Here is an 11,368-nt window from a genome sequence, read left to right as displayed (position 1 = left end):
ATGACTAGGACATGCTATTCTTGAGACTTCAATATTCATTTAGGAATATTTTATACCTTAGACTTCTTAATACTTGATATGAGATTTAACTTTCATACGTTGCGATTTCTATTCTTGACGAACTGTATGGATTTTCGGAATCCAGTTACTAACCGCGTATATTTCATAAGCGGACATTCTCTCTGCCCAAAAAGGTTGTTGCCGCATGGCGTTCTCGTCTTACCGGCTTTTTTGCCAACAGAGGCGCGCCGAGGCCATTGACAAAAGTCGGGCCGCCAGCTACGCGGGTCTCAGTGGGCTGGAATGGAACGCGCGAATCAAATCGAATGGATCGAGCAGGCCTCTCAAGCCCAGGCCTCAAGCCGGGCCTTTGATTTTGTAAGATCGGCCACGATATACGAAACGGGCCAGGCCCAACGAGACGACAGAATGCCGACTTGCCGTCCAGCCCTGCTGGTCCGGGGAGAGAGAGAAGTTATTGCTGGCCACTGGCCAGGCCTTACTGTACAGCAGCCTCCAACAATTTTGATATTCCTGTTGGTGGTGTGATTGATGAAGCTTTGCGTGAAGTGTTTGATCTCCCACTGAGGAGGATTGTCATAATCGTTGCCGTTGAAATATTGCACAAGCTGTTGATTATCCCATAGGAAAGTAAGCACGCTGAAGTCCAGTGCAGAGGTCCCCCTGTTCGCTTGAGCTTATTTAGAACTATTTTTCAATCATGGAACAGTGTTTTCCTCTCACAACATTTCAGTATAAGCTAAATTTCAGCATCAGCGAACAGACTATCTCTACTGCTAGCGCTAAAGCAGCCGCTTCAGCCATAAGAACTGAAGTGGAAGTATTGAGCACCGCTTTGATGTAAATGGTGGCTGTTGTTTGGGGCTGGTTGTTGACGATGAACACACCCAAACCCGCCTTCGTTGGTACCTGCAATGTTGAGTCTGGAGCCGTGGATGCATCCGTGTAGCATCTTGTTCCCTGTAGGAGGGCCTTTTTTTCTTCTTCTCGCGTATCATTACATTAAGGACAAATAGAAGTCATTTACAAGGGATCAGCCTGAGGCTGGGTCCAGAAACGAAAAAATACGGTAAGAGGTTAACAACCCCCCCCCCCCCCCCCCCCCCACCCCCACCCCAACGCTAAACTCCTCAAATCCTTGGCGCCCGCTTGAGCCCACTGATCGGCCTCTGCCTGGATGATAAGCAGAAGGTCCGGCACCGTGGTCGTGGCCTCCCGGAAACACCGTACATTCCTCTCTTTCCATATATGCCAGGCGATTAGCGCGAATAGCGAATCGACGCCCTTCCTTTGATTTTCCTGCAAACCCCCCCGCCCCCCAGGAGATTAGCGTGAATAGCGAATCGACGCCCTTCCTTTGATTTTCTTGCAACCCCCCAAGCGTTTCCACCAGCCGAGGACTGACTGGGCCATGGGTGGGAGCGGGCGTCCTAGGGCTTGGCATATGTGGAACCATACCTCTCTTGCATATGGGCAGAAACAAAGGATGTGATCAGTCGTCTCCGGTGCCAGATCGCAGAGGTAGCATTCTTCCCTGGCTTCGAGGCCATGTCTTGCTCGCCTGTCATTCGTCCAGTGTCGCTTCCGGAACGAGAGCCAGAGGAAGATCTTCACTTTCAGCGGCGCCCAATGTTATAGTAAGCCCAGGATAGTTTTTCTATTCTTAGGAAGTAGATCAGTGCGCGATCACCTTCGGCTTACCGCGCAGGCGCTGGGATGGCAATGGCCGACCACGAGCGTGCCGTGATTTTCTGGTTCCCCAGTAGCCATGTAAAGTTGCATGTATCTTTCTTTATATAGAAATAGCAATCAACAGAAAACGCTGCTGCTTGCAGCACCAAACTCAGTGTGTCCACTTCGTGTTCGTTCTCGTCCGGAGTTCTGATCCTCGCCGTCGCCATGTCGTCGAAGTCTCCAACCAAGAAAGAGACCGGTGACGGCTCCGGCAAGAAGAAGGTCCAGCCGTCACGTTTGCCACCACGTCGCCGTGGCCGCTGCCACAGCCGTCACTCCGGCTCACGAGTCATCGAGCGCATCATCGAGCGGCCGTCCGTGAACGTCGCGTGGCCGATGCTGACTCGGACTAATTATTCGGAATGGGCCCTTGTCATGGAGGTGAATTTCCAGACCCTCCGTGTCTGGGACGCCGTCCACGACGGCATCTCCAACGACCCCGACGAAGAAGAGTATCACGACGATAGACAGGCGATGGCAGGACTCCTGCGCTCGGTGCCGTCCGAGCTCTGGAGTACTCTCGCCAGGAAGGGCACCGTGAAGGAAGCGTGGGACGCGGTCAAGAACTTGCGAATCGGCGACGAACGCGCGCGTGACGCCAGCGCGCAGCAGCTCCGCCGAGAATTCGGCGCTCTCTCCTTCAAGGAGGGGGAGACCGTCAACGAGTTCGGCGTCCGCATCACCACGCTCGCTGCCAATCTTCGCTCCCTCGGCGACAACATCACCGACGCAGAGGTAGTGAAGAAGTTGCTGCAGGTCGTCCAGGACAGGCTCTCGCAGGCCGCTGTCTCCCTCAAGATGTTCCTCGACCTAAACGAGGTCACCATCGAGGAAGTGATTGGGCGGCTATGCGTGTTCGAGGAGCGCGCTAAGCCCAAGGAGATAACGGACGCCATGGGGCGCCTGATGCTCTGTGAGGAGGACTAGGAGGCTCGTCGCAAGGCTCGCCGTGAGTAGGAGAGCTCTGATGGCAGCATGGGCTCCAGCAGCCATGGAAAGCGCCGAGGGCGTGGACACGGACGTGGCGGCGAAGGATCCTCGTCGCGGGATGGCCGCGATGGCCAGAACGTGGGCGCCGGGAACACCAGTGGCTAGAGGCCACCACGCGGCAACCGCTGCGACAACTGTGGAAAAACAGGCCACTGGGCCAAAGACTACCGTGGGAGGAAAAAGGCCGCGGCCCATGTGGCCCAGGCTGAGGAGGAGGAACAGGCCTTAATGTACATCGCCGCGGAGACAGAGGTAACCACGCCACCCATATCCATTCCCCACTCCAGGTCGTCGCCGCCTGCTGTCGATCCACAACCCCGCGTCCACCTCGTCAAGCGAAAAGTCCTCCTCCACCTCAGTGAGGAGGAGAAGGAGGCCGTGGGACCGCGCCGCTGGGTGCTTGACACCGGTGCGACAAACCACATGACGGGGACATGGAGCGTCTTCGCCGAGCTAAACTCCGCCGTCACTGGAACCATCTGGTTCGGTGATGGGTCCATGGTCGACATCAAGGGCAAGGGCACCGTCCTCTTCGCTTGCAAGTCCGGCGAACACCGCCGGCTAGATGGGGTCTACTACATCCCGCGTCTCACCACCAACATCGTGAGCCTCGGCTAGATGGACGAGGACGGCTTCAAGGTCGACATCGAGTCCGGCATCCTACGCCTCTATGACCTGCATCGTCAACTGCTCGCCAAGGTGCAGCGCTCACCAAGCTAGCTCTACTTCCTCAACATGAACGTCGTCGCCCTAGTGTGTCTCACCGCTCGCACCGGCGACGTCGCCTGGCAGTGGCATGAGCAGTACGGGCACTTGAACTTCCAGTCGCCGAGGAAGCTGGGGCGCGAGGACATGGTGCACGGGCTGCCCGCCATCAACCACGTCGAGCAGGTCTGTGAAGACCGCGTCCTGGCGAAGCAGAAGCGCACGCCGTTCCCCCGGGCAGCCAAGTACCAAGCTCAGGAGGAGCTTGAACTCGTACATGGAGATCTGTGTGGACTAATCTTGCCACCAACCCTAGCTGGCAACCTCTACTTCTTGTTGCTGGTTGATGACATGAGTCGCTTCATGTGGCTCACCCTTCTGCGCTCCAAGGCAGATGCACCGGTGGCAATCATGGCATTCCAAGCGCGCGTCGAGCGCGAGTGTGGGAAGAAGCTGAAGGTACTTCGCACGATAATGGTGGTGAGTTCACCTCGGTGGAGTTCGGTGAATACTGTGCAGGTGAAGGAATCCAGCGACACCACTCGGCGCCATACACACCTCAGCAAAACGGCATTGTCGAGCGTCGGAACCAAATGATCGTGGGCACAGCTAGGAGCATCCTGCGCGCCCGCGGCATGCCTGGGCGCTTCTGGGGGAGGCGGTCCACACCGTCGTGTTCCTGCTCAACCAAGCGCCGACGAGCGCGCTCGATGGCCTAACCTCGTACCAGGCATGGTACGGCAAAAAGCCACCTGTGCACTTCCTCAAAGTGTTTGGGTGCATCGCCTACATCAAGTGCCTCCGCCCACACGCCAGCAAGCTCGACGATCAGGGCCAGAAGGTTGTCTTCATCGGGTACGAGAGCGGATCAAAAGCATACCGCTTCCTCGACCCCGCCACAGAACGTGTCCACATCTCGCGTGACGCCGTCTTCGATGAAGGCAAGCGTTGGGAGTGGACCGAGGCGTCATCAACTAGCGACCAGGAACCGTTCACTGTCGAGTACGAGTACAAGCTCAGGCGGGAACCCTCAGCGACATCGACCGTGAGGATGGCTTCACCTGCTCCAGGATCTCCGGCCACACCGGAGGTACAGCCTGTGCCAACGCCGGAGGCGCAGCCCGCGTCACCACCACCACCAAATCCCAGCGCTCCCATGGGGGTGTAGGTCGAGTTCGTGACGCCGCTCACCACCGACCACAATCTCGATGCGGATGACGACGAGGACCTGGAGCACCGATACAGAATGCTCGAGAATGTCCTCGGCACGAACACCGTGCCCGGGCTGGCTCACCGCGACATTGAGGATGCCGAGCTACACAACGTCAGTGTGGAGGAGCCGAAGTCCTTCAAGGACGCTGACGGTGATCCGAACTAGAACGCCGCAATGGAGGAGGAGCTGAAGTCGATCCACGACAATGACACCTGGGCGCTGACCGAGCTCCCGTGCGGTCACCACGCCATCGGCCTCAAATGGGTGTATAAGGTGAAGCGGGACGAGAACGGTGCCATTGTCAAGTACAAGGCATGTCTCGTCGTGAAGGGGTACGTGCAACGACCCGTCATCGACTATGAAGAAGCATTCGCCCCCGTCGCGTGGCTGGAGTCAGTGCGTCTGCTCCTCGCCATTGCAACGCACTACGACTGGGGCGTCCACCACATGGGCGTCAAATCGGCGTTCTTGAACGGGGAGATCCAGGAGGAGGTTTACGTCCAACAACCCCTCGGTTTTGTCGACGGCAAGAACAAGCACAAGGTGCTACGCCTTCATAAGGCATTGTATGGGCTCCGACAGGCTCCACGGGCCTGGAATTAGAAGCTGGATGCCTCGCTGATCGGGCTCGGCTTCACCCGCTGCATCGACGAACACGGGATGTACACCCGTGGAAAGGGTGCAGGGCGCCTGATTGTGGGCGTCTACGTTGATGATCTGATCATCACTGGTGGCGACGCAGGGGCCGTGACAGCTTCAAGGCCCGAATGATGAGCACCTTCCGCATGAGCGATCTCGGACTTCTCTCCTACTACCTCGGACTGGAGGTGACACAGGGGGCAGCCGGGATCACACTTCGCCAGTCTGCGTACGCCGCCAAGATTCTTGAGAAGGCGGGACTGGCAGAATGCAATGCCAGTGCCACGCCCATGGAGCCGAAGCTGAAGCTGTTCAAGGATGGGACGACGCCGAGCGTGGATGCCACAAAGTACCGCAACCTCATCGGCAGCCTCAGGTATCTGTGCAACTCCAGGCCGGACTTGGTGTATCCAGTTGGATATCTTAGCCGGTTCATGGAGGCGCCGCGTCAAGAGCACCTTGCTGCAGTCAAGTGTGTCCTTCGTTATGTGGCAGGCACGCTGCATTGGGGCTTGCACTATCACCCGAGCAAGAAGAATGGAGGCGCCCCAAAGCTGCTGGGCTACTCTGACAGCGACTTGGCCGGAGATGTCAATGACCGGAAGAGCACCAGCGGCCTCATCTTCTTCCTGGCAGGAGGGCCGGTTGCTTAGCAATCGGCGAAACAGAAGGTGGTTGCTCTGTCTTCTTGTGAGGCGGAGTACATAGCGGCCGCTGCAGCCGCGTGCGAGGCAGTCTGGCTGGCACGGTTGCTGGCTGAGCTCGTCGGAGGAGCGGTCCTTGCACCCAAGCTCAAGGTGGACAACAAGTCCGCCATCGCTTTGATGAAGAATCCTGTGCACCATGACCGGAGCAAGCACATAGACGTGAAATTCCATTTCATCCGGGAATGCTGGGACAGGAAGCTGATCGACGTCGAGTTCGTTGGCACTGAGCTGCAGCTGGGCGACATCCTCACGAAGGCGCTTGGTCGTAGTCGGTTCCAAGAGCTTCGCGGTGGAATCGGCATGAAAAAACTTGTGTAAATGTACTCCAGGGCTTAGGAGGAGAATGTTATAGTAAGCCCAGTATAGTTTTTCTATTCTTTGGAAGTAGATCAGTGCGCGACCACCTTCGGCTTACCGCGTAGGCGCTGGGATGGCAATGGCCGATCACGAGCGTGCCGTGATTTTCTGGTTCCCCAGTAGCCATGTAAAGTTGCATGTATCTTTCTTTATATAGAAATAGCAATCAACAGAAAACGCTGCCGCTTGCAGCACCAAACTCAGTGTGTCCACTTCGTGTTCGTTCTCGTCCAGAGTTCTAACACCCAAGTCTTCCAGATCAGCGAGTGACCACGGAAAGGGATAGAACCTGTGTGGAGCATTTTGTAGGCGGATTTGGCGCTATACTTCCCGTCAGGCGTCCATCGCCAAACTGTCCTGTCCTGTTACTCACGTAGGTTGACATCCGCCGTGGCTTCCCAAAGGTCCAAGAACTCCGCGATCGCTGCCGTGGTCATGCTGCCCGTGATGGCTCGCGTCCACTGCCTGTTGGTAAGCCCCGGTAGGAGGGCTGGTAGTAGCACCCTGTAAAGAGGCGGTCCTAGTATGGACTCGCCTGAATTGAGCCTGGTAGTTGTTCCTACTATTCCTGCAGAGGACAAATGGTTACCTGATTGTGGCGAGTGTTGTGCCTTAAGAGGTGCCTGTTCACCAGTTGGGTCGCCATAGAGGGAAGCAGTTTTAATATCAGCTGCTACCGCATTGTGTACCTGCCATACAGTCCAAGCTTTCCTATTGAAACGATGATCATTCCTGGCTTTCCAAATGTACCAAAGAGTGGTTAATATTTTCAGCATATGTTCATCCGATGTATTGTGATCGATGATCCTCGATAAGATTTCCTGTACGCCATCCTGTTCAAGGGGCAACATAGAGGTGCAAAGAGAGGGTTTTTCGGAGAACCAAACCGCCCTAGCAAATGTGCAATGGAAGAATAAATGGGCATCATTTTCCTGCATGTTGCATATTGAGCAAAACTTACTTATCTTTGTTGAGAGATTGCCAGCCCTCTCTCCTGTTGCTAGGGCCCTTGTAATTAATCTCCAGCAAAAGGTTTTGATGCATGGAGGGATCTGCTGCTTGTGCGTGCATACCCTTCTGAGGATTGTCAATGCCTGTTGTGTTATGCTTCTAGCTCCTTGATCTGGAATATGTACCTGCACTTCAGAACTAAGAAATTTATACGCTTCTTTAGTGGTACACATACCTTTTTTTGCCGGTTTCCATCTAACTGGTGTCATTCCCATCGGATGGAACAGTTGGGATATGAACTATGGCAGAGGTGGCTTGTCTATCAAAAATCATAGAAATAAGATCAGTGCTCCAGGTCCGGGATTGTGAAAACCAAAGCTCTGCCACAGTCTGGGGAAGATTAGGTATTGTGACAGGCATGCGCATGTGACTGTGTATAGAATTCCAGACAGAGCACCAAGGACTGGACTTGTTCAGTTCAGCTGAGCCTGTTCGCTTGGTCGTAAACTATCATAAATTTCCAGCCAGAACAGTATTTTTTCTCTCACACCAAATCAACCAACAGTAATAATCTACGATCGTATACGATCATATCAGTATCAGCCGAACAGGCTGATCCGCCGGTGAAAGTGGATGCGTTGGTTGAAATAAAGGAGCAGGCGTAGCTGGATGCATGGGTTCCAATCCAGTGGAAGCTGCTACCAATTGCAGAGAGCCAAAGTAGTTGAGCTCCGAGGGCACAGCACCTGCTGATCTGCATACCTAGGATTAGGACAGGAGCTTCACCCCCACACGCCATGGTACCAAGTACTACAGTACTAGCTAGTACTAGTAGGCTCTCTAACCTTTCTCGTTGAGCGTCATGTCACCATAACTAACTCTACTCAGATAACAGCCGGCCGGGCCATGAATATGGCGCCGTAAACTTAGAACGCTGTTGGAAGAAAGTTCATCAGGCTTCACTAAGCTCACTTCCTCTGTCCTCAACCCAAAATAAGTCTAATTCTAGTGTTTAAAATTCGCCCTACAATAATTTAATTCTAGCCCTTGGCCCAACTATAACTAGTAGGTTTGCTATTTTTTTTTTCAGTTTTTAAAGTGGAATCATTACATGTGATGACACCTTTTCAAGAGCGTCTCCAACAATATAAGCTAGCACTAGCTCTGAGCTATCAAACGTGGAGGTCAGAGACAACAACATTTATATCGTATTGTGTGACAGAGAGAGGAGCATCTAAGGCACTTGTTTAGTTCCATCAAATTCAACTTTGATACTATACAAAAAGAAGATTCTCCGTTACATCAAACTTGCGGTACATGCATAGAGTACTAAATATTGACGAAATTAAAAACTAATTGTACAATTTGGTTGTACTTTACGAGACGAACGTTTTGAGCCTAATTAGTCAACGATTGGACAATTATTATCAAATAAAAACAAAACGATACTGTACGTGGCCTAATACGTGGCCTAAAACGTGCGAGACTATCTCTTGACTCCACGCTAGCCTCTTGTCTTTTACATTATTCAGTGGATAAAAAAAATGATTCAGCCAGCTCTAGGCCAGACCATTAGGGACGCTCCAAGGGCACATGCACTATTTCTCCTTAAAAATTAATTGCTTCAAAAGAAATATTCGACTTACACTTCCTGCATTTTGCGGCGGATGGAGTGCGTATCTTCAGAAGGCAGCGGTTATCCGAGCTTGTTGTTGAACTAGGTGCATGTTTAGTTTCCCAAAATTTTGTAAAATTTTTCAAGTCTGTTTAGTTCCTAAAATTTTGCAAAATTTTTCAAGATTCTCTGTCACATCGAATCTTTGACGCATGCATGAAGCATTAAATATAAATAAAAAATAAAACTAATTACATAGTTTAGACGAAATTCACGAGACGAATCTTTTAAGTCTAATTAGACTATGATTGGACACTAATTGTCAAATAACAACGAAAATGCTACAATACTATTTCCTAAAAAATTTCGCCAACTAAACCAGGCCTAGAAATACATGCAAGTATGGGTAACCTGGGTTGCCTTGCTTGTCTAGAGCCTGCTTGGAATAAAAAGAAAACGCAGGAATAAGATAGAGTGAATAGTAAAAAACTATATGATTTCAAGACACAGGAATGAATATTTTGAGATGTTTGGAATGAGAAAAAAAAAACTGTACAGTAACATGAGCAAGCATAGCATGCAAGAGAGAGAAAGGTTCATTGGATCCCTTGGATCGGAGTGGATGTTCTATTTCCTATATTTTGTACTATGGGTATCCTTTTCTTTGAAAGAAACTCAACTTTCCTTCATTTTGAACACTATAATGTGATTCTTTTCCTTTCTAATTTATTCCTTTAAAATTGCTTTGAGAATTCTTTGATCCAAACGGGACCCAGTGTCGACGAGTCTAACCAACCAAATCTGTCAAGCTGTCATATCGATCTCTTGCCTTGCGCTGACAGTGAGACAGTGGCACACACAGAAAGAAGTCACAGGCTCGAAGACCAGCCAGTAGCCACTGTATTTTTAGTAGGGGCGCGTTTAGATGCAAAATTTTTTAGGTTTTGGCTACCGTAGCACTTTCGTTTGTATTTGACAATTAGTGTTTAATTATGGACTAATTAGATTCAAAAGTTTCGTCTCGTGATTTCTCACCTAACTGTGCAATTAGTTTTTTTCGTCTACATTTAGTACTCCATGCATGTGCCGCAAGATTCGATGTGATGGATACTGCACAAAATTTTTTGGGAACTAAACAGGCCCTAGGTTTACGGTTTACCAGGCTGGAGAGTTTGGGAGCCTGAGAAGATCTCGTGAACAGATGAAAAACTCGTGGCAATATATATATATATATATATATATATATATATATATATATATATATATATATATATAGTGTGTGTGTGTGTGTGTGTGAAGGCGATGAAGAGGCTTTTGTGTACTACGTGGCCGTCCGGCTGAGTAACGTTTTCCACCGCAACGTCGCCACTGTCCACAAACCATTTCTGAACCAGTTATTAAGCATGTACGTATATATATTTGAGAGCGCAAGGATCATCGGAGTTTTTACTGAACCAGAAGTACGGGGCTAAGCAAAGCCAACCGTACCTGGCAAGCAGTCACTCACATTTCGCCTCTTGGCTGGTTGTTGTAATAGTAGTAGTAGTTGCCTTGCACTGATGCAACACTGTCTGCAACTAACAGTAACAGCTGGATCGGAGCTCTGTTGGCTGTTGATCATGCATTCCTCCAGTCTGGCTGTAACATGAAAGCATGCAGAAAGAGAGAGAGAGAGAGAGCAGTTCCACACACTACAGAGTCTACAGTTCTACACTGCTTTACTCACAGTCTCTCTAGCGCTCTGGTTGGGCCTTCGCCATGATTTGTTGCCCATCTCCTTCTTCAAATGGTCATTGATCAGCAGCAGCAGTACCAGACTTGAGTCCCTGATCACTTGCGGTAACAAGCCCTTGTTTAGTTTCACTCCAAAATCTAAAAAGTTGCTACAGTACCTGTCACATCGAAGGTTTGCGGCCCATGTATGGAGCATTAAATGTAGACGAAAAGAAAAACTAATTGCACAGTTTGGTGGAAAATTGCGAGACGAACGTTTTAAGCCTAATTAGTCAATGTTTGGACACTATTTGCCAAATAAAAACGAAGGTGCTACAGTAGCCCCAAAATCCAAATTTCTCGAAGTAAACAAGGGCCAATTCGCATTCCGATCCCGCAGATCGTTCGTACTACGTAGGCTAAGCATACTTACCGATGATAGGCTAGGGGGCTGCGCTCGCGATTATGAACGAATGCACGGAGAAGAAGCTAGGAGAGGGCGAGATGAGGACGACCGGCCGGGCCCCTGCATTTACATTCCCTGGCGCCCAAATTTGTATGCCTGCCGCTGTCGTCTCAGTGTTAATGCCCTTGTGTAGCTCACATTTCTGAACAACAAGCAAGGACGGCGATTCAATTTAATGGCGCCAGGCTAGCCGCTAGCTTAACCCACAACCAGATCTCCCTCTCCGTCTCTCTCTCGTTCGCTCGCACTGGCATATA

The 11,368-nt window shown here is 51.1% G+C and overlaps 1 protein-coding gene across 1 annotated transcript; it reads left to right on the top strand.

The window, feature by feature from the left end:
* The first annotated feature begins 1,920 nt into the window (after nt 1–1,920).
* Nucleotides 1,921–2,682, top strand: LOC136548044 (uncharacterized). The gene has a single exon (XM_066539699.1). The coding sequence runs from the start codon at nt 1,921–1,923 to the stop codon at nt 2,680–2,682; it is 762 nt and encodes a 253-aa protein (XP_066395796.1).
* The last annotated feature ends 8,686 nt before the right edge of the window (nt 2,683–11,368 follow it).

This window comes from Miscanthus floridulus, chromosome 4 (assembly GCF_019320115.1).
Source record: "Miscanthus floridulus cultivar M001 chromosome 4, ASM1932011v1, whole genome shotgun sequence".
Classification (NCBI taxonomy): domain Eukaryota; kingdom Viridiplantae; phylum Streptophyta; class Magnoliopsida; order Poales; family Poaceae; genus Miscanthus; species Miscanthus floridulus.
Note: the sequence above shows the minus strand (reverse complement) of the source record. Positions and strands in the feature narration are given on the sequence as shown.